The sequence below is a fragment of the Rhinoderma darwinii genome, chromosome 1 (assembly GCF_050947455.1).
Source record: "Rhinoderma darwinii isolate aRhiDar2 chromosome 1, aRhiDar2.hap1, whole genome shotgun sequence".
Taxonomy (NCBI): domain Eukaryota; kingdom Metazoa; phylum Chordata; class Amphibia; order Anura; family Rhinodermatidae; genus Rhinoderma; species Rhinoderma darwinii.
Genome location: NC_134687.1, coordinates 447,553,614 through 447,580,391, shown reverse-complemented (window position 1 = coordinate 447,580,391; position 26,778 = coordinate 447,553,614). Strand labels below are relative to the sequence as shown.

The 26,778-nt window shown below is 43.6% G+C and overlaps 2 protein-coding genes and 1 pseudogene across 6 annotated transcripts in view; 1 reads left to right on the top strand and 2 right to left on the bottom strand.

Annotated features, from left to right (window-relative positions):
- SFI1 (SFI1 centrin binding protein) overlaps window positions 1-6,062 on the bottom strand; it is a 115,141-nt gene extending 109,079 nt beyond the window's left edge. Inside the window, exons 1-2 of one of the 2 annotated variants that reach the window (XM_075831546.1) lie at window positions 5,771-6,062; window positions 4,436-4,507 (exon numbers count right to left, since the gene is read on the bottom strand). In XM_075831546.1, coding sequence (XP_075687661.1) covers window positions 4,436-4,507; window positions 5,771-5,970 — 272 coding nt within the window. In that variant the 5' untranslated portion in view covers window positions 5,971-6,062. The remainder of the gene's footprint in view (window positions 1-4,435; window positions 4,508-5,770) is intronic. The other variant, XM_075831543.1, reaches the window with a different exon arrangement.
- A 7,747-nt stretch (window positions 6,063-13,809) lies between these two features.
- EIF4ENIF1 (eukaryotic translation initiation factor 4E nuclear import factor 1) overlaps window positions 13,810-26,778 on the top strand; it is a 31,269-nt gene continuing 18,300 nt past the window's right edge. For 3 of the 4 annotated variants that reach the window (XM_075831570.1, XM_075831567.1, XM_075831553.1), the window contains exons 1-8: window positions 13,810-13,961; window positions 14,809-14,928; window positions 17,862-17,935; window positions 18,015-18,142; window positions 18,519-18,811; window positions 20,061-20,262; window positions 21,849-22,012; window positions 22,835-22,970. In XM_075831570.1, coding sequence (XP_075687685.1) covers window positions 14,839-14,928; window positions 17,862-17,935; window positions 18,015-18,142; window positions 18,519-18,811; window positions 20,061-20,262; window positions 21,849-22,012; window positions 22,835-22,970 — 1,087 coding nt within the window. In that variant the 5' untranslated portion in view covers window positions 13,810-13,961; window positions 14,809-14,838. Of the gene's footprint in view, window positions 13,962-14,026; window positions 14,070-14,808; window positions 14,929-17,861; window positions 17,936-18,014; window positions 18,143-18,518; window positions 18,812-20,060; window positions 20,263-21,848; window positions 22,013-22,834; window positions 22,971-26,778 lie in introns of those variants that run through there. The other variant, XM_075831560.1, reaches the window with a different exon arrangement.
- LOC142722477 (U2 spliceosomal RNA) lies at window positions 15,932-16,002 on the bottom strand (annotated as a pseudogene).

The following is a 26,778-nucleotide window of genomic DNA, read 5'->3' as shown; positions in this document are numbered from 1 at the left end:
ACTATCGTGAATGGTATTTCCAAACACTACTACTTAATATAGTTTAACTTACATATTTAATTTAAAGATTTGTGAAATATACACAGTGCAGACAAAAAAGTGGATCAGCTGAACAATTTTATTTTTTAAGGGGCATTCCGGTTACAAGTTACCCCCTATCCGTAGTGGAAGTGGTAACCTGCTGATCGGTGGTTGTCCGACAGCTTGGATCCCCACCGTTTATGAGAACGGGGAGCCCGAAGTTGCCCGAACCCCAAGTTTGAACGGAGTGGCTGGTCGCTCATGCGCACTGCCGCTCCATTCATTCTCTATGGCAGTGCCGGAAAAAGCTGAACACTGCACTCCGCTATCTCCGGCGCTCCCAGAGAGAATGAATGGAGCGGTAGTGCGCATGAGCGACCAGCCACTCGGTTCAAACTTGGGGTTCAGGCAACTTCGAGCTCCCCATTCTCGTAAATGGTGGGGGTCCGTGCTGTCGGACACCCACCGATCAGCAAGTTAACCCTTACCCTACAGATAGGGGGAAACTTGTTGTAACCGGAATACCCCTTTAATATAGGTCACAAAAACAAGAGAAGTGGTCTGTTGGTTTCTATAGAAAACAGCATTACACTTTGTTTACAGAAGTTTTAGGCTATGTTCACACCTAGTAAATATCTAAAGAAAATCCACGTGTTTTGTACAGACTTACATGAAGATTTCCCCATTTAAGTGAAATGGGTGTAAATCGCAATGGATAGTGCATGCGGAGAATTAAAAAAAAAAATAAATCCATGCAAAATCTGAAGCAAATCTGCACTGTGATTTTTATTTAAAAAAATCCCATTTACTGGAATTTCAGGTATTTTGGGTGTGGAAATGTTCCTGTTGTATTTTGGAAAATATTCTAAGGTGGGAATTAAAGTAAATAAAATACTTTTCTGAAGGGGCTACGGAAATAAAAATCTGATCTGCTATAAAAAACTTTAATGACATATTGCCAAAAGCATATATGCAAGGGTAAATGGGTATGCCCCTAAATGTAATGTACCTTTAAATCCAATCAACTGAAGTAAAAAACAAGCGGTTCTGGATATTGCCTTACACTGCACCTGTCGTGAGGTTAGCGTGACATGTGAGAACCAGCTTGTGAATGCTTTAAGCGTCTTCAGCCATGCTGAATTAAACGGTTAGGTTTGCAGTTTTCCGCCAATCAGCATAAGGCTGCATTCACACAAGCGTACCAGATTCACGCGCGTGAATCTGGTCCGTGTGTGTTGCGTTATGCATCAGTGTGCTTTACGAGTGTCATGCGTTATTCGCACACACGCAGAGCATATCTTTTTTTTATTTTCAATCAAATTGATGCGCACATCACACCGATGTGCATCCGTGTGCGGTGCGTGGTTTTCACGCACCCATTGACTTCAATGGGCGCTTAGGTGCGTGAAAACGCACCAATATAGGACATGCAGTTAGTTTCACGCAACGGACTCAAACTCACGTGTGAACAGCCCCATTGAAATCAATGTACGCGTGATTTCCAGCAATGCATGGTGGTTTTTTTACGTGCGTTTTAGGACGCAGAGAAAAAGTGCGTGTAAAGAAGGCCTCACTTTGAGCACCTCCAAATGCCGCACTTTAACCCCTTAGCAGCTGCCTAGGGATTATCAAAATCTGCTGCATTAGTTCGGCTCTTTTTGTAACAAATGGTCTTTTATTAGAGGGGTTGTCCAGGATTAGAGAGACATGGCTGCGTTCTTCCAAAAACAGTGCCACACCGGTCCCCAGGTTGTGTGTAGTATTGAAAGTCAGCCTTTTTTCTTTTTTTCATTAAAACTTTATTACACTTATTGTTAAAATTAAAAAAAAATGGTCCCAGGAGACTTGAAGTTGCGATTATTTGACCGCACTCTATTGAAAGGTCAGAGATATGGCATAATAGGCAGCTACCGATGGCAGAACTGGGCGCATTTGTTAGGCTCTCAACTGCCATGGAAACCCATTGGCACCCCACAATCACGTCACAGCGTGCCGACAGGCTGACTGCGGGAGCCCCCTACTTCTGTCAAACACCTTAGATTATGCGGTTGCTATTGTGGCGGAAACACGGCGGTGTACATTAAACAGCTCCCACGAGCAGATAAATACGTTGCTGAGCAGGGCTGAGCACCTGCCAACAAAGGATCAATCCATTGCTGGTCATTAACCCCTTAATGACCGGGCCATTTTGCACGTTAATGACCAAGGATTATTTTTAGTTTTTTCACGGTCGCATTCCAAGAGTCGTAACTGTTTTTGTATTCCGTCTATATAGCCGTATAAGGGCTTGTTTTTTGCGGGACGAGTTGTATTTTGTAATTGCACCATTTTTAGATGCTTATAACATATTGATTAACTTTTATTAACTTTATTTTAGGAGAGAATTGAAAATAAGCAGCTATTCCAGCATTCATTTTCACGTTATAAATTTACGCCGTTTACTATGCAGCGTAAATAACAGGTTACCTTTATTCTATGGGTCGGCACGATTACGGGGATACCAAATATGTAAAGGTTTTATATGTTTTTTCTACGTTTGCACAATAAAAACCCTTTTAGAAAAAAATTACTTGTTTTTCCATCGCCGCATTCCAAGAGACGTAACGTTTTTATTTTTCCATCGATGTGGCCGTACGTGGGCTTGATTTTTGCGGGCCAATGTGTAGTTTTCATTAGTACTATTTTGGGGTACATAGGACTTATAGATTAACTTTTATTAAATTTTTTATGGAGGGAATGGGAGAAAAGAGAGAATTTTGACGTTGTTTTTTGCGTTTTCTTTGGACGCCGTTCATCCGGCGGTTTAATTAATATGTTCATTTTATTGGTCAAGTTGTTACGATCGCGGGGATACCATATATGTGTATGTGTGATTTTTGTTTTGACTGTTTTACTAAATAAAACCACTTTTTGGGCCAAAAAAGTAGTTTTATTTGACTTTGACTGTAATTATTTTTTTTTTTATTTCACAAACTTTATTTAACTGTTTTACTTTTTTTTTTTTTTGTCCCACCAGGGGACTTCACTATGCGATGTGTAGATCGCATATATAATGCTTTGGTATACTTCGTATACCAAAGCATTATTGCCTGTCAGTGTAAAACTGACAGGCAATCTGTTAGGTCATGCCTCCAGCATGGCCTAAGAGGCAGATGCTGAAGGCAGACCTGGGGGTCTTTGTTAGACCCCCGGCTGTCATGGAAACCCGACGGCGACCCGCGATTTGTTTGTGGGGGCGCCGATCGGGTGACAGAGGGAGCTCCCCCCTCTGTCAAACACATTAAATGCCGCTGTCACTATTGACAGCGGCATTTAATGGGTTAAACTGCCGGAATCGGCGCGAGCTTCGATTCCGGCAGTTGCAGCAGGAGCCAGGCTGTGTATAACAGCCGTGCTCCTGCCGCTGATCGCGTGGGTACAGTCTCAGTACCCGCGCCATCACAGGACGGATATATCTGTCCTCCTGCGCGAACTAGCAGCTGCTGAGGACGGATATATCCGTCCTTCGGCGTTAAGGGGTTAAGGGGATAACATTTAGGGCTTGTTTACACAAACGTGTATTACGTCCGTGCAACGCGCGTGATTTTCACGCGTGTTGTACGGACCTATGTTAGTCTATGTGGCAGTGCAGACAGTCTGTGAGTCTTGCTCAGCGTGAGTCCGCTGCGAAAAACTCACGACATGTCCTATATTTGTGCGCTGTTCGCGCATCACGCACCCATTGAAGTCAATGGGTGCGTGAAAACCACTCATGGCACACGGAAGCACTTCCGTGGGACAAGCGTGATTCGCGCAACACCACTGAAAAGGATGAATGAAAACAGAAAAGCACCACGTGCTTTTCTGTTTACAAACATCCAAACGGAGTGTCATAATGATGGCAGCTGCGCGAAAATCACGCAGCCGCGCATCATATGGTGCTGACACATGCAGCTGTTAAGTGGCTTTTGCGCACGCAAAACGCTGCGTTTTTTGCGTGCGCAAAACGCACACGCTCGTGTAAACCAGGTCTTAATATGTTTCGTTTGCACAGTACAATGGCCATTTGATAGCATTACCTCCTTTGCAGTTAGTGATTGGCTGCAGTGGACAAGTTTAGAGACAAATCGTCATCGCTTCAGCTGGTTAAACAAAGACCGGCGGGGGAATTAAGGGAGCATGGCGCAGGTGTTCGGACAATTGAGTATTTCTCCTTATGTTCTTTTATAACAGTCAGTTGTTTTGAAAAAACGTGTTATGGGGTTTGAAAACTCCTCCACAACCTATTATAGGTGGTAATGCGCCAAACGTTGGCTCCATAAATTATATGTATTTGTAGAGGTGGTTTACCAGTTTATTAGAAGGTATATGACCCGCAGCAGTACTAGTATCCAACAATCGTGTGCACGGACTGCTCGGCTACAGTAACTTTTACCTTGCTGTGGATGGAAGGATCCTTCCAAAAGTCTTCCGTATCCATAGGTATAGAAACTTTCGAGCCAAATGCCTGCAGATAATAAAGTATTTGGTTATACTTAGTCGCCTGTAATTAGTAGGTCATTTCCTTCTTTTAAATTGACATATTAGTAGAAATGACAAACTTTTTGAGCAGTCTTTTTTCCATTCCACCCCAAAAAACAATATTTTTATAAAGAATTTTCTAGTACATTATATGGTACGATAAATGGAGTCATTAAAAAAAAAATACAACTCGTCCTGCAAAAAAACAAGCCCGCATACGTCTATGGAAAAATAAAGGAGTTATGGCTCTGAAAGGTGGGGATAAAAAAAAAAAAAAAACGGTCTGCAGCAGGAAGGGTTAGAGCAAACCTGTCAGCAACTTAAAGGGGCTGTCCAAGTTGGGGGCTGTTTTATATACTGAAGACCTATCCACGAGATAGGTCATCAATAAATAATAGGTGGGGGTCCAAAACCCGGACTGATCAGCTGTCCCGACTGCCTCCGGCATCGGAAGTTATGCAGTGGTCGGGTCGGAAGCAGTTGGTTCCTGTCACAGAATAGAGGCCGTTCTGCACCGATTCAAGTGAATAGGAGCAGAGCTGCAGTAACCCAGCACGGCTGCTATACAGTGGTTGGAGCCCCCTGCTTCCAACATCGACCCCCTTCATAACTTCCGATGCCGGAGGCAGTCAGGACAGCTGATCGGTGCGGGGTCCGGGTCAGACCCCCATTATCATATACCGATGACTTATCCTGTGGATACAAAACAGTCCCCAACCTGGACAGCCCCTTTAGGCTGGATTCACACGAGCACATTCCGTCCGTAAAGGACAGAACTTATTTCGGCCACAAGTCCCGGACCGAACACAGTGCAGGGAGCCGGGCTCCTAGCATCATATGTACGACGCTAGGAGTCCCTGCTTAGCTGCGGGACAACTGTCCCATACTGTAATCATGTTTTCAGTACGGGACAGCAGTTCCACGGAGAGGCAGGGACTCCTAGCGTCGTACATAACTATGATGCTAGGAGCCCGGCTCCCTGCACTGAGTTCCGTCCGGTACTTGCGGCCGAAATACGTTCCGTCCTTTACAGACCGAACATGCTCGTGTGAATCCAGCCTTAAGCTGCTGACAGGTTCGCTTTAACCCCTTCCTGCTGGAATTCGGAGGCAGATTTTTTCCGCTTGCAAAAAAAAAAAAAAAAAAAAAAGCTCAGTGTGTACAGGGCTTGACACTAAACAAAAAGAAACCCACCAATATAGGCCATAAATGTGTCAGATGGGAATACCCCTTTAAACCGATAGCTTACCTGATGCGCAGTTCCTTCAGCCTCCCACCACGGTTCCAGGTGTAGTTCACTCGGTATGGTCCTGGACGGCTGCTCTTGCTTGGCCTCGTGTTTCCAGGGGCCCTTAGGGCCACAGCTGGAGCTTTAGGAGGCCGTTTAACTGTGGCCGCCTTATGTGCGTTATGTCTATAAGAAACACCCAGCGAACTGTCACAAGACATTACATCCACGTCTCCCACTACAAGTGACTTGAAGTAAACAAGTGTGCCACGTGACTTGCACCGAAGGCCCACATATAAGTTATAATATATTCTAACTGACACAACGTTTATATAAGCAGTGTATATACCGGTCTCTCCGCGGACGCTCCATCTATCAGCTCCAGTTCCGGCTGCTCAGTGCACTTCAACATCCGCGCTAGACTTCCCGCTCGTTGTCTTGGTCACAGGACGCCTGACAACCCAAAATACAGCACAGCGCCATCTGCTGACACTGTGCAAAAGTACACGTCAAAGGGTGGCATGGGCTGAATGAAGCGACATTTGTTGTATTCATTTTTCCCTCCAGTAACTCGTATTGGTTTTATATGACATAGAATCCTTCGAGTCCCGCCTTTCCTATTTGTAGCATAAGATCAATTGATTCTGAATTTGGTAAGTGTAATTTACATTAGGTCATTGGTATGAAACTGCTACTTTTTTATTTTTTTTTATCTTGGGGAGACATATCTAAGTAAGGCCTCATGATGATGCATTTTGGTCCTCAATACAGTGCCAGGGTTGCCAACCATCCATAAATTTATGTACAGTCCGCAAAAAACGGGTGCTTTTTTTCTGCTGTCCACACTGTCTGTGATTTAGTCTCCATCCCCCCGAAAGGTTGCACTGCGCATGCGCCAAAATGTACATGTGCAGCGCAAACAAGGGAAGAGTAGGCCGCGTCCTGCGGCAAATGCATTTAGGAGCGGTAGGAGGGCGGACGGAGCCAAGTGAATGACGGTCAGAGAGGTCGATATCAGGAGTGGACCACTTCCGGACTGGCACCGACCTCACTCAGACCGCTGCCGCGTCATTCAATTGGCTCTGTCCGTCCTCCTGCTCCACAGGCCTCATGTCCACTTCAGTTATTTGCTTCAGGGTGCTATCCGTTTTTTTTATCAGATAGCACCCTGACACATTGATTTCTATGGGGCCATGCACACTTCAGTTGTTTTGACGGTTCCATTCGTCCGTTCCGTCAAAAGTAGTGCATGTCCGACTTCTGTCCGTCGTTCAGTGACCGTGGAGCCTATTGAAGTCTATGGGTCCATCAAAAAAACTGAAACCACACGGATGTCACAACGGACACACGGATTCGTTTTAAACGGACGTGAAAATGGTGAAGGATGTGCGCACGAGGCCTAAATGTGAGTGACGTCAGGCAGACTGGAGTGCGGTGGCATGGTGCTGGAGTGAGTGGTGAGTGAGTCACTCACCAATCACAGCCTTGCTTGCAACTTTCCCACGCTAAAGCTGGGTTCACACGACCTATTTTCAGACGTAAACGAGGCGTATTATACCTCGTTTTACGTCTGAAAATAGGGCTACAATACGTCGGCAAACATCTGCCCATTCATTTGAATGGGTTTGCCGACGTACTGTGCAGACGACCTGTTATTTACGCGTCGTCGTTTGACAGCTGTCAAACGACGACGCGTAAAAATACAGCATCGTCAAAAGAAGTGCAGGACACTTCTTTGGACGTTTTTGGAGCTGTTTTCTCATAGACTCCAATGAAAACAGCTCCAAAAACGGACGTAAAAAACGGCGCGAAAAACGCAGCGAAAAATGCGAGTTGCTCAAAAAACGTCTGAAAAGCAGGGTCTGTTTTCCCTTGAAAACAGCTCTGGATTTTCAGACGTTTTTGGTCACTACGTGTGCACATACCCTAAGTTAGCATGGGAAAGCTACAGGCGGGGCTGTGATTGGTCAGTCACTTGTTGCACAATGCACAGGCAATGATTTTGTAATGAGTTCGTAAAAATTTTGGACAAAAGTATTGGGACACACTTCTTATTCATTGAATTCAGGTGTATCATTCAGTCCCATTGCCACAGGTGTATAAAATCCAGCACCTCGCAGTCTGCCATTACAAACATTTGTGAAAGAATGGGTCATTCAAAAGAGCTCACTGCAATTCTGTTGCAATAAGTCAGCCGTATCGGACGCTGCCGTGTGCACATACCCTTAAGGTTTTCCTTTATATATCTCTTCTGTTTATGTTCCTTTCCTGGTTTTTGCTTAAAAAATATATGCAGAATCTGCACTAACAAGTGAACAAGGCCTAATAGTGATGATAAATAAGGGCCTGTTCACATCAGCGTCAGGCTTCCGTTCATTGGTTCCGTTCGACCTTTGAATCGGAGGAACCAATGACCTATAAGGCCTTCTTTTATATATTTCTTCTGTATATTTCTTCTGTATAGGTTCCATTCCTGTTTTTTTTTACCTGTAGAGCATCAAGGAAAAAAATAAAAGGAAAAAGTGCAAAAATCCTAATTGAAATAGTGAAATAAACAGATGTAGGAAGCGCTCACCTTGTTTGGTTGTGCTACATACAGGCACAACCCTAGTTTGGTGCAGGAAAGTAAAGACAGTTGCAGCTGCTGCCTGGCTGGTAGGTATGCAGGAAACCACTGTGTAGTAATAGATCAGTAGAAGAAAAAGAACGGACGGCTCGGTATCGCTGCTAATCATTGGAGTAGCGCTGCCAAGCCTCAGTTCTTTTTCTCTTATTGATCCATTCCTAGTCTTGGCTTAAAAAATACATGCAAAATCTGCAGCACATCTGCACTGTGTGAACAAGGCCTTGGGCCGGGTTCCCACGTAGCGTAAACGCTGTAGAATTTCCGCAATGGAATTCTGTGCCTAAATTACGCAGCATTTACAGTAGCAGCAAAGTGGATGATATTTAGAAAATCTCATGCCCATGCGCCCAGAAAAAACCTGCAGTGTAAACGTTAGTAAATTGACCTGCGGTTTGGAATTTAAATCTGCAGCATGTCAATTTATGCTGTGTTTTTGTTGATTTTCTGTTGCGGTTTTCTATTGCGGGTGAATGGATTCAATGGGGATGCAAAACCCGCAACAGAGAGCCAAGTGTTTTGCGACTTTTGCAGCAGAATCGCAGCGATTGCGCCGCAAAAATGTCAACTCGGAAAAAAAAAAACAACATACTTACCCAGAACGCTCTCCTTCTTCCTGCAGTCCGGCCTCCTGAAGTGACATTTCATCCTATGTGACTGCTGCAGCGTCACATGGCCTGTAACGTCATCCAGGGAGGCTGGACTACGCACAGAAAAGTAGGAGGGGTAAGTATGATCTTTATTTGTCTTCATTTTGCATGCGAGGGCTCAAGTACGGTTTCATTTCTGTGGGGTGGGTTCACATAATGTCATTGATACAATAGCTTGAAGACGTCTAGAATTATGTTTGGCTTTCTGGTTGAGTACAAAAACTAAATTTCCCACTTCTGATTTTCAAAAAGAAAAAGCAAAAAAAACGTAGTAGTAGACGTAGTAGACGTAGTAGACGTAGTAGACGTAGTAGTAGTAGTAGTACTTAGTACTTCACTGCTTGAGGGTGCAAACACACAGGGCGGATACACTGTAAAAGTACACAGTAGATATATAAATGTACACAGAGTATCCATTCTGAAAACCGCAGGGAATTTCGCCGGAAAAACCGCACCAAACTGCGGTGCAGTTTTTCGGAAGGCATGTCCGCTGCAGAAACACTGCTGGTATAAAAAAAAATAAAGTTTATACTTCCCACCCAGGCGTTGTCATGGCAAAGCGTCCCTCTGTTCTGCGCCCAGCCTCCTGGGATGGCGCTGTAGTCCATGTTAACTCTGCAGTCTTTGATTGGCTGTAGCAGTCACGTGGGATCAAACGTCATCCCAGGAAGCCAAGCTGCACTCAAAACAGGGGATCGCGTCACTTTGACAATGGTGGTAAGTATAAGCTTTTTTATTAATTTTAAATAAAAAATTATATATTTTTTTATCATTTACGCAAAACACTTGGCTTTTTGCTGCGGGTTTTACCTCTCCATTGAATTCAATGGGGAAAACCTCCAACAGAAGAGTAGCGATTGCTGTTCTACGCTGTGGATTTTCTGCAATTAAATCCGTTGCGGAAAATCCACATTGTATATGCTGTGTGGGTTCGTACCCTAACTGTATGCCCAATGGGGGGAATTTATTAAGACTGGCATTTCAGGTGCCAGTCTGAGGGGGAAATTTATCTATATATATATCTATTTATATCTGGGCAGGGCTTCATAGGAGACTGTCAGAATTAGGGATGTCACAATACCAGAATTTGGACTTCGATACCGATACTTCGTTTAGTATTGTGATTTCGATACCAATTCGATACTTTGCCAACAGTAATAAAAAAAAAAAGTTCTTCAATTTTCTGATGTGAGGAATTTAACCTCCACGTGCCTCACATTAATATTAATTAACCCCATCATGTTTCTCAGTCATAATGGGTTAATGTGTAAGGTACATGATGGGGTTAATTACTATTAATGTGGGGCACATGGAGGTTAAATTCATCATCGCACCTCGTGCTCCACAATAAGGCATCATTTAGACGAGCGTAATATACGCGCGTGCGAAACGCGTGCTTTTCACGCGTGTCGTACGCACCTATATTAGGCTATGGGGCAGTGCAGACAGTCCGTGAGTTTTGAGCAGCGTGAGTCCGCTGCGTAAAACTCACGACATGTTCTATATTTCTGCGTTTTTTGCGCATCACGCACCCATTGAAGTCAATGGGTGCGTGAAAACCACGCAGGTCGCACGGAAGCTCTTCCGTGCGAACTGCGTGGTTCGCGCAACAGCTGTCATTCTCTGAATGTAAACAGAAAAGCACCACGTGCTTTTCTGTTTACAAACATCCAAACGGAGTGTCAAAATGATGGCGGCTGCGATAAAATCTCACAGCCGCGCATCATACACTGATGACACACGCAGCTGTTAAGTGCCTTTTGCGCACGCAAAACGGCGCGTTTTTTGCATGCGCAAAACGCACACGCTCGTGTAAATCAGGCCTAAGTGATAGAAAAGTTTACAGCGCACACATCATAAGTGATTCAAAAAAATTGTTGTGCAGGTTATTACGGCTGCGCCAATACTGAATATGTATATTTTATGTATTGAGACTTATTTTAATGTTTATTGTAAAAACGTGTATGTGTATTTTTTTAAATTTAATATTACTTTATGTTTTTACTTTGATTTTTAAACTTTAATGTACTGGCATACATCTATATTACAGTACATTAGCCGGTGGACGGATAGTACACAGGCAGTTGTTAGGACATAACTAAGTATGCCCTAACAACAGGAAATATGGTAGGACAGCCCTGGGTTCCTTCAATGGACCCTGGACTGACTGCCCATATATGGTATGTCCCTCAATCGCGTCACAGGAATTCCCCTGAATGCTGCAGTCCGCTGTGATCGCAACATTCACGGGAATAACGGTGGAGATGTGAGGTTTCTCTGATCTCCGACGTTATAGAGCGGGGCTGCGGTTGTGTAATACAGTCATTGCCCCGCTCCTGACAGAAAGTGCGTTCGCGGTCAGCATGAGGAGATGCGGCCGGCGCTGTACTAATGAGCGGCGCTCCTGAGTCCTGATAACAAGTGCGCGGGTTCAGGATGATGCTATGCTGCCGGCGCTGCACTAATGAGCGGTGGCACGGAAGACAGAACATACGGGTGTTTTGCAGTGCGCCCGCCATGTTCTGTCTTCCGTGCCACCGCTCATTAGTGCAGCGCCGGCCGCATCGCATCATCCTGAACCCGCGCACTTGTTATCAGGACTCAGGAGCGCCGCTCATTAGTACAGCGCCGGCCGCATCTCCTCATGCTGACCGCGAACGCACTTTCTGTCAGGAGCGGGGCAATGACTGTATTACACAATGACTATCACACAGCCGCAGCCCCGCTCTCATACATTCATGTGATAAAATACTGAGCTGTGCGGCCGCACAGCTAAGTATCGAAATACATGAAATAACGGTATCGAACCGTTTGGGGATGCACAGTATCGAAACAGTATCGACGTTTCGATGCATCGTGCATCCCTAGTCAGAATCGCGATATACTGCAATACATATCGTGCAAGTGATCACCAGATCACTGGTTAAAGTCCCCTAGGGGGACAATTAAAAAAAAAGTAAAAACAGTAAAATAACGTTTTTTTAACAAAGAAAAAAAAAAGAAAAAACTTAAAAGCTAAAAAAAAAAACCTTTTCCCATTTTCCCTCACGCACAATGTAAAAAAAATAAGAAGCTAACATAACTGGTATCGACCCGTCCGTAAAAGTCTGAACTATTACAATATATAATTATTTAGTCCGCACGGTGAACGCCGTAAAAAATTAAAAACATCAGAATTGCTGTTTTTTGGTCCCTTCTTCTCCCACAAAAAAAATTAAATAAAAAGTAATTAAAAAGTCTCACGTACCCCAAAATGGTACCAATATCACTGCAGCTCGCCCCCAAAAAAATAAGCCCTCACACGGCTAAATCGACAGAAAAATAAAAAAGTTATGGCTCTCAGAATGTGGCGGCAAAACTCAAATTTTATTTTTAATCAGTTATTTCCATGTAAAAGTAGTAAAACAAAGAAAACTATATAAATTTGGTATCGCTGTAATCGTATTGACCCGCAGAATAAAGTTAACATGCCGTTTTTACCGTACGGTGAATGCCATAAGAACAAAACCACCCAAAAGGTTGAGGAATCGCTGTTTTTTTCCTATTCCACCCCACATATTTTTTTTTTTTTCGTTTCCCACTACATTATGTGCTATAAAAAATGGTGAAAATCTATAACTCTTCCCGCAAAAAAACAAGCCCTCATACGCCAATATTGATGGAAAAATAAAAAGAGTTATGACTTTGGAAGGTGGGGAGGAAAAAACAAAAGTGAAAATCCGAAAAATGGCTGCGGAGGGAAGGGGTTAAAATTCCCGAAGACATTTTGAGGCAGATTTTTCTACCTGCAAGAAACTCTGTATGAACATGAAACGGTCACCTCTACTGACAGGTCTATTTTAGTAAACACTTGTGTGAAATAACAATTCTGGAACATATTTTTTAGAACTCTGCATTGTGCCATTCCTCTGTTATTCTTCCTAGAAATGTATGAATAAATTGACAAGGGGAACAGTATCACCCAGTTGTCAAAGGGCAGTGTCCCTACACAGGGTCAGCCCTGATTGGACAGTGTCAGACTGCGTAGGGACACACCCCCAACTGGTAACACTCAGTTGCCAATTCATTCATAAATTTCTAGGAGCAATAAAAGGTGTATTCATACATGGCAGGTTTTGATCAGGTTTTGAAGTAAACCAGAAGTGGATTCAAATAAGAGTGTAAGTAATATCTGTCTATTATATTTTCTCTCACTTTATGATCTACACCTGGTATTAGCTTTAAAAACTGCATTACAAAACCTGCATGTGTGAATACACCCTCTGGCACAACACAGAGTTCGAACAAAAGATGTTGCTGAATTGTTAGTTTATGGGAAATACAAGTATTTACTACACTGGCAGATCAGGAGAGGGGACAGATTCTCTTTCATTTCAGTGTGAAATGCTAATAAATTATAGTAATTAGATCAGCTTCGCGATAAAGATTTATACATTTGTTACGTAAAATGAATGACAAGGATCGCACGTATACCAAGGTACTCTCCTGATAATAGCCCTGAATTCAAGCGACAAACGACTGAGCCACCACCATTGGCCAACAGGAGGCGTCATCAAATAAGAAGCACCTCGAGGTTATAAAGTGGCACGGGAATGCTAACGTTTCACCTATGTATCGCTTACTGCAGTGACGGGCCAGCGAGAAGGGATCCCTCCTGGTTACTATATAACGCATACACAAGTTGTGCCCTCACTTTCGCTTTAGTACATAGCATCCACCACATCACGTGACGAGCTGTTTCTCACTAGTTGGCACGCCCTTCTACGTCATCAAGTGACGTTTCACGTTCGGGGTCCTCTTGACGTAGGCGGCTTTCGGTGCCTGAGTTGACCGGGAGCTCAATACTGTAGACCGGCGTGACGTGAGCCAAGAAGATTAAGAAGGCCCCAAAGCTCCCAGTCGAGAGTAGACCGGCGGAGAGAAGGGAGCCGCGGGGCCGGTACGTGCGTTTTGTGCGTGCTCTGCGTGCTGTGCGTAAGCGGCGTGTGTACGCGGCGGGGGGGTATTAGAGGGAGGGCAACCGGGAGCAAGTGGGGGGTGTACTCAGGTAAGTTAGGTTAGTGGTGGCTGAGAGGCAGGCACAGAACATGCAGCAGCGACCGGGACAGTGTATGTTGGTTTTAACCGTGTGCCTTCCGGTGTCTCCTATGTTCACGACCGTTTCATCTTAATAACCGGCGACCAGGCCGGCGTCATTCCTGTGTTTACTTGTGCGTTGCTGCCCATTTGTCAGGACTCGAGTCCCTGCACGGTGTATATGACAGGTGGTTCCTTATTGCCCTAATTTGTATGCTCCCTAAACAAACCGGCATTTTATGGAAATCCCTGGTACATCAGCTGTAATGAGTTAGTCGAGGAATATATTTTGGTTGTAAACCTCATCCCTTTTTAGTTTCCCGTTGCTGTGCACTTAAATGGAGGCTATTGTTTGTTATCAGCCAATTCAGGCTGGCTAGAGACTGACTAGCGTTCAATTAGGCTGCTCTCCCCCCTGACCATCTAAGTCTGATCGTTTTGTAGTCTTCACTGCGCTTTGTATTTAGTGTTGTCGTCGTCGTCCCCCCATTTGTTTGCTATAGATGCAGGAAATGAAAGCTAATTTGAGACTTGCTATTAATGGTAAAATAAATTGCATAGGGAATACATTTACGAGCTGCTAGTCACATACTGCTATTTCATAGGAGGTGAAATGTGTCTGCCGCTTTACACGTGCACTTTAATATAATTTTTTCATTAACTTTATCAATACCTAGCAGTGTATTATAATGCTAACTATATCCCTTCAGGTGTGTGGTGGCTTTTTTGGGCTTGTCGGGATGGATCACAAAGAAGATTCAGACAGTAGAGATCCCTTTACTGACATCAGAAAGGCCCCCCGGAGCAAATCTCATCACAGATACTCAAAGGTAGTGTGGCTGTTGTATGCTAAAAGCGTATCTTCAGAGTTTGTGGGTTTTTTTTGTTTTTTTAAGGGAGTCTTTAGCCTCCTAAACCACTAACACCGCTAGTTAGCTATTGGGTAAAGCAGTAGAAACATACCAGTGTTTTTCAGGTAAAGTTTTATCCTGCTATTCTCCGTATTCAAAATTAGATTTGCAATGTCTGCTGAATTGAGGATTGTCATCTCAAGTTCCAAACCCGGAGGGTTTGATTTGTATTGAAAGCCCGAGTCTTGCTTTCTATCACCAAAGTGCACAAGGATGCGGTCTATGTCAGCCCTTCTCTTAAAAGAGAGCGTCCCTGCATAACCATTCCCCAACCCTCCAGACCATAGGCCCAAAGGATAGATGATTTCCCCCCTGGTGAAGCTTAGGGAGACCCAAACACACTCAAGGCTTCTACCTGGGCTGCCACCTCTGTGTCCACCTAGGAGCCTGCGTCAAGGTTGCACTTCCCTTCCAAAGAAGGGAGGCCGGGTTGCAGGGGAAAAACGGAACTAGAAGGCCATGCATTTCCCCCTAGATCTCAGGAGGGTCCCAAAAGGGCACTGCATCCTGAAAATCCTTGTAACCAAACACACCGTGAAAAACAAAGTTAAATCGGTGGATGTGCACTGTGATACAGCCGCCAGGTATAAAAAAGATTCCTTATCTCCCAGCCAGAAGGCCCGGGAGAATAAAGGGGTGTGTGTGTGCATATAGTGTGAAAGGGAGTGCGTACAAATGTGCCTTCACTCAGTGGCATCCACCCTCATTGAGTTAGGGCACCCCAGGGTCACCAGCCCTGGGACACTTAGCAACTTGGGCTTCCAAGCTACCCGGCCTCATGACCTCGATCCGGCGGTTGCCTGGTCACCTACAAATGGTACCTTTTGTAAACCAAATGTGTACACCAGAGCAAAACCTGTTGTGGTTCCCTGCTCTCACCTCGGGGTTCTGGCATCCCCCAACTATGGCAGCTCATCCACCTGTGGGGTTGATTACAAACCTCATCTTGAGCAGATACTACGCTTGATCTTAGCCAAAAGGCCGAGAAGCAAGGGGAGGGTTTGATGCTCAAGGTGATAGATATTTCCCCATTCAGTGGACACTGCAAGGTGTACAAGGTGGTGTTAGTTTCCAGCTAATTTGCATACAGATCGTGGCAGGATAAAACTTTTTTCACCTTGATGCAAAACGAAGATATTAAGCGCTGGTATGTTTCTTTGCTTTCCCCTCTAGCAAACTAGCGGTTTGGGATGCTAAAGATGTATGACCGGCTCCTTTTAACTCTAGATCACGGGGTCTGTTTTGCTCCCTTAAACCCATTGCCTTCCTTCTGAAATAGTGCTGCTCCAGGGTCACGTGACTGGGGCTGTGTTGCAATTCAGGACACCGCTCCTGCTTGGGATTGGCAATGTATAGGAGAAACGTAAATGTCTACGGTTGTGATGCCCCTTGCTATTCCATGCTTGTCAATGGTTTTATAGAATATAATGGCAGATATAAAGTGAGTGCATATATTTTTAAATTCTTACCCTGCCTATTCAAGGAATAAAATGATGCAATCCTTGTGAAAGCCTATTAACTGGCTACATAATTTTTAACCCGGATGGGAAGCATTTAGTTGCAATTTTTCACTTCATTCTACAACATTGAAATGCCAGTCTTAATATGTTCTCCCCAAACACCTGTCTTAATATATTTGAAACTAATTTACGTTGGCAAAAAATGAGTCAGAGGTACACGCCTGTTAACAATTTCGATGCATCTCTAGGCTATCCATGCAACAGCAATGCAAATCTGTCATCACGGCAGAGGTCCCGTCTCCCTTCCTTTCTCACCACTTTTCAGTGAGCTGTAAATCGCAAATTTTAGCGGAACTCTGGCATAGGCTAAAATTTGCAACACATTTTTTTTCTATGCCAGAAAACTGGTGTAACCCTTTTTATAATATCCCCCCCCCCCCCCCCCAATTGATTGTTGACTTGTCTTGTGACATTACCCAATTAGACTTGCTCAACTTCTGGTATGGCATGGACATGTCGGACATTGTGAATTTAGACACTGAGACCTATATGTACGCCAAAATTCTCTCACATTTCTAAGGCCTCATGCACATTCAGGTGAATTGCAGCCCCATTTAATGTCAATGGGCTCATGCACACGACCGTAGTTTACACAGTCCGTTCGTTGCCCAGGAGCCTGGACCGCAAAAAGATAGGACATGTCTTATTGCGGCCAAACTTTGCGGTCCAATCTCATAGAAATGAATGCACGTGGCCATGGGCACCGGCCACGGGTGATACTCCACGGTCGTCCGATCAGAAAATCACGGCCGTGCACACCACTACGGTCGCGTGCATGGGGCCTTATTCTTCAGATAGTAGGTTCCCATGTCTATATCGACTATGTATGAAGATTTCAGACTGAAATTGGCTGAATTCTCAACACAAATTCTCAGCCATGCAGAATTTTTATTTGTTTTCAGCCAATTTCAGTCTGGGATTGTCTGTCTGGTGTCTCCATTTTTATTTATGTAGAATTCAGAGTTCTTTGTACATATTGGATACAGTCTTGGGAACTTATTCCGGAGTGCCGTGTGTGTATGCATACTTGGGCCTAATTCACACGAGCGGGTAAATTGTTTTAAATTTTTTTTTTTTTAACAGCAGGAATGACAGAAATACAAAAGACCGATCCTTATAGTGGGTTCATAAGGCTTTCATTATGATGCATTTTATATATGATCTTGTTTAGGGACATGCCTTTTCACAGCAGTGTGTGAAGTCCAACCTGACGGTTTTTACTCTCTGAAATAGATGTATTTTATTTTATTTCTCTCCTGATGAGTAAATTGTGCTACAGGGATTGATTTTGTTACAAAGCCATGACCATCGTGTTTTATTCCACTTCAACAGGAAGAACTCTTAGACTTTAAGGAGCTTCCACACTCAAAACAGAGGCCGTCCTGTTTATTAGATAAATATGACAGGTATTGTACAAAGACGTTGTTAGATGGAGATTGTTTTTGCTTTATTTTCCTGTAATCTATTCTATCCATTTGTGTATAGTGATGGAGTTTGGGACCCTGAGAAGTGGCATGCATCTCTCTACCCAAATTCTGGCCGCAGTTCTCCCATTGACGCCTTAAGAAAAGAATCTGACACAGAAAGAACTTCTCTTAAGCGTAGGATAGCAGGTAAACTATACTCGATTTTGAGCACAAGTTTCAGATTTTTAGGAAAAAACAAACAAACTGCAATGCTGTTGACAAGCTTACCAGAACCAGCTAGCTATCCATAGTGAACCTCCAAAATCACAATCCCCCCCCCATCTGAGCAGCATTAGGCATAGTGAATGCGTTATAACAAACCGTTATATAATGCAATACCTGTTGCACTACTTATCTGTATATACACATCTACTATCTGTTCCACTCCCTTATTTGATCCACGCATCTCTATTACCCTATTGGAAATACAGCTTCACATTTGCCCATGGCAATAAACATGATATCTGTAAATCTGATTATAAATTTACAAGTGTGTGTTTATTTATATCTGTTTTCTTTTCAGACCCCAGGGAGCGTGTTAAGGAGGATGACCTTGATGTGGTTCTTAGCCCACAGAGGCGAAGTTTTGGAGGAGGTTGTCATGTCACCGCTGCTGTGGGCTCCCGTCGGGCTGGGAGCCCACTAGATAATAAGGAAAATGAGAGCCTACGTCTCGCTGGTGGCCGACGGATTGGTAGCGGGAGAATAATAGCTGCTAGAGGGTTTGAACGTGATCTGCGAGGTGGAGAAAAAGATGGCAGAGAGCCTCGTGATGGCAGAGAACGAGAAAAGGAGTACAAGGATAAACGCTTTAGAGTGAGATTTAGGGTTGTCACGATACCAGAATTAGTATTGCGATACTCTATACTAAAATGATATTTTTGGCAACAATAATGAAAAAAAATAAAAGTTCTCCCATCTTCTGACGTGAGGCATGATGAATTTTGTACCTCCATGTGCCTCACATAGTAATTAAGCCCATCATGTTCGTCAGTCATAATGGACAACATAGGGTTAATGTGTAAGGTACATGATGGGTTTAATTACGATTAATGTGAGGCACATGGAGGTTGACAATTTATGCCTCGTTAATAAGTGAAAGAGCAACTTTTATTTTATAACCGCGTAAACGCCATAAATGACACTATAAATTTGTTATTACGGTTGTGACTGTACCGAATATGTGTATTTTATGCATTGAGGCAAATTGTAATTATTTTCAAACAATTTTTTTTAATTTAACATTACCTTATTTTTTTTCAACTTTAATGTACTAGCATATATCTATATGCCAGTACATTAGCCTGTGTACTGATGGGTATGTCCTAACAACTGCCTGTGTACTAAGTATGCCCTAACAGGAAATATGGTCAGACAGCCCTGGGGTCGTTCAATGGACCCTGGGCTGTCTACCCATAAATGGTATGTGATGTGATCCAAAGGGCACCACCCTCCTCATTTACTCCTTGAATGCTGCGGTCAGCTTTGATCGCAGCATTCAGGGGAATAGCGGCGGAGACTAGATTTCACTGATCTCTGCCGTTAGGGTGGGGCTGCAGCTGTGTAATACGGCCATTGCTCCTGACAAGTGTGCGTGCGCGGTCAGCATGAGGTGATGCGGCCGGTGCTGAACCAATGAGCGGCGGTGCAGGCACAGAAGGCAGAAAATGGGAGTGTTTTGTAGTGCGCCCGCCATGTTCTGTGTCTAGTGCCGGCAGTCATTCGTGCAGTGCTGGTCGCGTCATCCTGCTGACCGCGTGCGCACACTTGCCAGGACTCAGGAGCAGGGCAATGGCTGTATTCCAGCTACAGCCACGCTCTAACAGCATTTATGTGTTACTATACTAAGCTATGCTGCCGCACAGCTTCGTATCGAAATGCATGAAATAACGGTATTGAACCGATAGAGGGTGCACGGTATCGACGTTTCGATGCATCGTGCAACCCTAGTGAGATTATATATATATATTTTTTTTTTAATACTGTCACCACAAAAAGCTAAAAAGCCATTTAATGAATAAGATTGGCTATCAGTATGGTAACCATAAGTTGTATTTTACAACAGAGGGAATATGGTGACAGTAAGAGAGTCTTTGGTGAGCGCAGAAGAAATGACTCTTACACAGAGGAGGAGCCTGAGTGGTTTTCTGGAGGACCCACAAGCCAGTCAGAGACCATAGAGCTTACAGGATTTGATGACAAAATCCTGGAGGAGGATCATAAAGGAAGAAAGAGAACACGGAAACGAACGTCTTCTGTGAAGGAAGGCAAGTCATGGGTTTGGTACTATTTAGAAAGACGGAGCACGTGTTGACTTTGCTGTATTGTGTCAAGGCTTCAGAGTACGTTAAACTGTCACAGGTGGTAAGTGCTCTATTTTTGGTAAAATATGGCTATCAACACGGTTGGACACGCGGGGGGGGGGGGGTTATTTACCTAAGTGATTAGCTGGAGTTAAAGTTGCTCTAGCTGCAAGTTGAAGGAAGGAATGAACATTGCAACTTGAAACTTTTTCAGACATCCTGATATGCCGTTTGAAACTAGGATAAGACTGCAGACTCGTGGTAGTGCCCTTTAATACAGGCTGGATGTTGGTTCTGTGTCCAGGATGCTGCTGCCTTCACTAGCTCTCCTATATTAGCACAGTTTCAGTCCTGTACTGTTTACTCTCTAAGCTGATAGCTTGTATGATTTTCCGTTCTTCCCGATCTCCGCTGATACGAACAGCCTGTGTGATCGTCCCTCCACACTCGCACCTGCCACGTACATCTTCCTCCCACTCCCTGCTGCTTTCTCTAACACTTGAGAGAAGGGAGGGAGGGGGAGAGATGATCAGTGAGCCCTCACAGGAGCAGTGTTCTGTTAGATTTGTTGGACACCAGCTAGGTGAAGGAATGATTTATACAGCAGCAAAAATGGTAGGTAATTTTTAGTAAAGACTATTTAGAAAGTTGAGTGTTTCTCTATTTAGCAAAGAGCAATTTAAAGGCTTTGTAAACTTTTGAAAGTTATTATATATATCTCTGATCTGTCAGTGTGTTTAGTGCAACTTTCAAATTAGTTTTTTTTTTAAATTACTTTTTGAGAAACAGCTGCTCTCTATACTGTATACAAAGCAGCTGAATCCTATACCCGACAGGTCCGCAGGACTGACTGGTTCAATGAAAGCGGGTCCTGCATTTCTCAGATGTGATAGATTACAGGTGGGTCCCGCTGACCTGACTTGATTCAGGTCTTGGCGAACAATACAGCTTTATCTCAAAAAGTGAAAATAATTTGTAATTAATTTGCAAGGTGCACCAAACACACTGACTGACATTTCTGTATATATAAAAAAAAAATCACTTTCAAAGGTTTACATAGTCTTTAAAGCTAAAAAAAAACCTATTCCGTGCAAAGGTGTACATAGCCTTTAATGCGGGTCCCTACTTGTTAAAAATGTCCATTGACTAGAAACAGATCAGTTTCCCTCTGCTTGGACCCCCAGCAATATCTGGAAGTAAGCGTTAATTTTACCTGCAGCACTACAACTGGGAAAATTAAGCATTACACAGTGCCAATTCAAATCAATAGGTTGTCTGTGTAATACAGGACAGGTTCTCCAGAGCAAGAGCCTCTTGTGACCAATCTCCACTCGCCGAGAGATGTGGGTCCTGAACAAGGGATGTCCCTCTAACTCAGAATTCCCTAAAAGGTTGTATGGAAATGCTGTTTTGAAGGGTCTTCGAGGGGTTGTCCAGTTTGGAAAACTTAATGTCAGGAGAATATCCCTAAAATACTGTGCTATGCATAAAATATTTAAGTGTGTGTAAAATGTGCTTGCTGTGTTCAGTTTTTAACTTTGTATTACCAGGATTTGAATGCAATGGAATCCTGGAGGAAGAGCCAGCTCTTCCTCTGGAACCTACAGCCGACCAGGAAGTGCCTCAAGAGGCCGTTCTCCCAGAACCAGCACCTGGAGAATTTGACTTCAATGAATTTTTTAACCTGGATAAGAGTGTGCCTGGCTTGGCTTCGGTGAGTCCCATAGAATAGACTGCATGTGGCCTCCATAGGAGCACAGAGTTCCTCTAACTTGTTTTTGTTAGTGTATGGGTGAGATGAGTGAATTTGGTTAGTATCCAGATGACATTCACTACCCTCGCATGGGAGGTGCTTTCACAAAAAAACTCACTTTCTGGGTATACACGTGTGGTGGGTAATCACATTATTGCACAAGGCTGGTGTGGGTTTGTGTTTTTTACCTGGCTTGATATCTCACTACCTATGCCCCCAAGAATGCAGAGATTTTAGTTGCCATAATTCATTACGATTTGTTATGCTGTCCGTGTTTTAGAGCATTTACTTTGTTCTTGTGTAATATGAAGTGGTTTATTAGTACTCGGCTTAATATTGTTTTTTGCTCTAATTGGCATACAGTTACGTTGTGTGAAGTCGGACTTGTATATTGGCTGTGTAGTTTTTCTTGGTTATTTTTACACCAAGCGTGTTTTGTTTTTTTTTTTTTTTGTTTTTTTGTTTTTTTTTTTTCTTAATTTGCTTGGATTAACCGATCTTCAGTTGTGCTAAAACATGTAAAATGTGGTGACTGCAGAATGACAGTATCTTGGATTTGTAGTGTGCAAGTTTTCTGCGTTTTCATGTGAATTATTCTTATGTGGGTGTTGGGGCATTAAAGCTCCATAATAAAGGACTTCGTGTTCAGAGCAGATATTCTGCAGCTACAGAACGTTCACGTCACCTACAAGTAAGTGTAACTCCATTGCCGCTCAAGACCCCAGTCTCTTTCTTTGACTCTGTGGCACCAATGAGGCTGACTGCATATTTCTCTTCCTACAGATGATTGAAGATGTGCTAGGGGAGGGTTCGGTGTCTGCTAGCAGATTCAGCAGATGGTTCTCCAATCACAGCCACTCTGGAAGTCGATCCAGCAGTCTAAGGTCCACCCCACATGAGGAGTTGGAAAGGCTAGCAGGTAAAAATTCACAAGATCTTTCTTCTTCTGTCACGAGCATATGTGAACCTATTAAAGTCTTAGATTTATTTTTTTTTTCCTTCGTAACTTTTTATTTTATTAAGACATTTGAAGAGAACCTTTCACCTCCCCATACATGTGTAATGGTGAGGGCTGAACAAACCCTGGGGCAATTTAAAAATCAAACCAATTTCTACCTCCCTCCATTATTTAGATATTGGTGCCGTTCTATTTGGCACCAGATATTTAAATAACCCCCTGAACAGTCAACGGGGCGTGTACTGGCAAGTGGGCGTGTTACTATGACTGTGACCCTGTCCAATCAGACATGGACAGTGCAACAGCGAGCAGAGTGCATGCTCTCTCTCTACAGCTTTGAAGATCCGTCTTTTCACCCGAACTGGCAAGGGGGCGTGTCACTGCTACGGACTGTACAAGCTCTCCCCAGCTCTTACACTGTCCGTAGCAGTGACATGCCCCCTTGCCAGTTCGGGTGAAAAGACGGATCTTCAAAGCTGTAGAGAGAGAGAGAGCATGCACTTGCTCTGCTCGCTGTTGCACTTTCCATGTCTGGACAGTGTCACAGCCATAGTAACACGCCCCGTTGACTGTTCAGGGGGTTATTTAAATATCGGGTGCCAAATATAACGGCACAGATATCTAAATAATGGGGGGAGGTAGAAAAATAAATTGAAGTGCCCAGGGTTTGTGCAGCCCTCCGCATTACATGCTGCACATGCATGGGGAGGTGAAAGGTTCTCTTTAAGGCAAATCTATCAAATTTGATAAATGTAGAACCAACACCTGGAAACCCCCCTACCCCCACTGATAAGGATAACTGGAGAGTTTCATGTCCCCGGTTTGTACCTTTTCGAACCTGTTTGCAACAGGCAGAAGTGGAGTCTGGAGAGTCCGGCTGGATTCACACGAGCATGTTCGGTCCGTAAAGGACGGAACGTATTTCGGCCGCAAGTCCCAGACTAAACACACTGCAGGGAGCCGGGCTCCTAGCATCAAAATTATGTACGATGCTAGGAGTCCCTGCCTCACTGTGGAACTACTGTCCCGTACTGTAATCATGTTTTCAGTACGGGACAGTTGTCCCGCAGCGAGGCAGGGACTCCTAGCATCGTACATAAGTATGATGCTAGGAGCCCGGCTCCCTGCAGTGTGTTCGGGCCGGGGCTTGCAGCCGAAATACGTTCCGTCCATTACGGAAGTAATGTGCTCGTGTGAATCCAGCTTAAGAGTCCAGTGGTCAGTCCAACTTGGTGATTTGACAGCTGTTTCTGTATGCACGCTCATAAGGTAAGGCCACATGGCTACACATGACTCTACATGTGGCCGAGTGACATGTTTTACTACAAATCGTAGCGAGGTTAAATATCAACCGGCATAAAAAAAAAACAGGCATTTTGAGTGCTACGGTAATACCGCATGTCACTATGCGCATGGCCTTACCCATTCAGGGAAGGTGGTCAATGGTTAAGACCACTCACTAGATTTTTTTTTTTATTTTTTATTTTTTTAAAGTGCACCTCCAATTACTATATGGAAAAATTTATACTGCAGGATTTAGAAAAATACTTTGTTCTATAGAACTTAAAGAAGCTCTGTCACCACATAAGTGGCCTATATTGTACATGATGTGATTGGCGCTGTAATGTAGATTACAGCAGTGTTTTTGTTTTTTTTATTTAGAAAAATGATCATTTTTGACGGAGTTATGACCTATATTAGCTTTATGCTAATGAGTTTCTTAATGGACAACTTGGTTTGTTTTACTTTTTGGCTAAGTGGGCGTTGTACAGAGGAGTGTATGACGCTGACCAATCAGCATCATACACTTCTCCCCATTCATTTACACAGCACATGGCTATATCGCTACATGCAGCCACATAAACACACTATAACGTTACTGCAGTGTCCTGACAATGAATATACATGACCTCCAGCCAGGACGTGATGTCTATTCAGAATCCTGTCACTTCTGTAGCGTCTCTGTGATATTTACAGCAAGGCAAGGGTAATCTCGTTTGAAATCACAGGTTACATCGTAATTACGTTTGCCTTGCTGTAAATATCACAGACACTAAAGAAGGGACAGGATTCTGAATACACATCCCGTCCTGGCTGGAGGTAATGTATATTCATTGTCGTGACACTGCAGTAACGATAGTGTGTTTATGGGGCTGTACATAGCGATATAGCTATATTGCTATGTGCTGTGTAAATGAATGGGGAGAAGTGTATGACGCAAAGTCACTGATTGGTCAGCGTCATAAACTCTGTACAACGCCCACTTGGCCAAAAAGTAAAACGCCTAGTTCATTAAGAAACTCATTAGCATAAAGCTATTCTAGATCATGACTCCTTCAAAAATGATTGTTTTTCTAAATAAAAAAAACTACTGTAGCAGCACTTTTATATATTTTTGGAGGTACACTTTTTATACCCTAAAGTAGTGGATTTAAAGAGGCTCTGTCACCAGATTTTCAAACCCCTATCTCGTATTGCATGTGATCGGCGCTGCAATATAGATTAGTCTTTTTTTTTTTTTTGTTTTTTTTGCAAAAACGAGCATTTTTGGCCAAGTTATGAGCATTTTTATATTTATGCAAATGAGCCTTTCTTAAGTACAAGTGTGCGTATATTGTGTGTGTACATCTGGGCGTTTTTACTTGTTTTACTAGCTGGGCGTTGTGAATAGAAGTGTATGATGCTGACGAATCGGCATCATCCACTTCTCTTCGTTACCACCCAGCTTCTGGCAGTGCACAAACACACAGTGTGTTCTCGAGATCACGCTGTGACGTCACTTCCTGCCCCAGGTCCTGCATCGTGTCGGACGAGCAAGGACACATCAGCACCAGGCGACAGAGGCTATATCGACTTACCTGCAAACGCCGATGCTGCTGCAGAATCAACTGCAGCCTCTGTCGCCTGGTGCCGATGTGTCCTCGCTCGTCCGACACGATGCAGGACCTGGGGCAGGAAGTGACGTCACAGCGTGATCTCTCGAACACGCTGTGTCTGTGCACTGCCAGAAGCTGGGAGGTAACGAAGAGAAGTGGATGATGCTGATTCGTCAGCATCATACACTTCTATTCACAACGCCCAGCTAGTAAAACAAGTAAAAACGCCCAGATGTACACACACAATACACGCCCACTTGTACTTAACTTTAAACACGCCCACTTGTACTTAACTATAAACATGCCCAGTTGTACATAAGAAAGGCTCATTTGCATAAATATAAAAATGCTCATAACTTGGCCAAAAATGCTTGTTTTTGAAAAAACAAAACGTTACTGTAATCAACATTTCAGCGCCGATCTGCTGCAATACGAGATAGGGGTTTGAAAATCTGGTGACAGCCTCTTTAAATGCTATGGAGGCCTTTGGTGCACACGAGCCGTGGTCTGTCTAGCTCACTGACCGATTCGGCTGACTGTCATTCTGCCGCTTCTATGTACAGTGGATACAGAAGCTGCGGAACATAAACTAAGGTTACTTTTATTTAAAAATAAAAAAAAAGCTAGAAAAGGGCTTAGTATCACCAAATCCATACAGTACATTAAATAAAAAATGTCACCAAAGATTTCCATAGCATTTAAATCAATACGTTTACAGGTTATCCTGAATCTTGACCACTATCAATCTGCTCCGCTCCTCCTGGTCTATAATGCTGATCACAATTCGGACCGTATGTTCAATGTGATAGGTGCCGTTTATGAGATTCACATGGCTTTAAAAATAAAAGTGAGTTATTCAAGGAAAATATGCATTTCTAGGTCTATTAGACCAT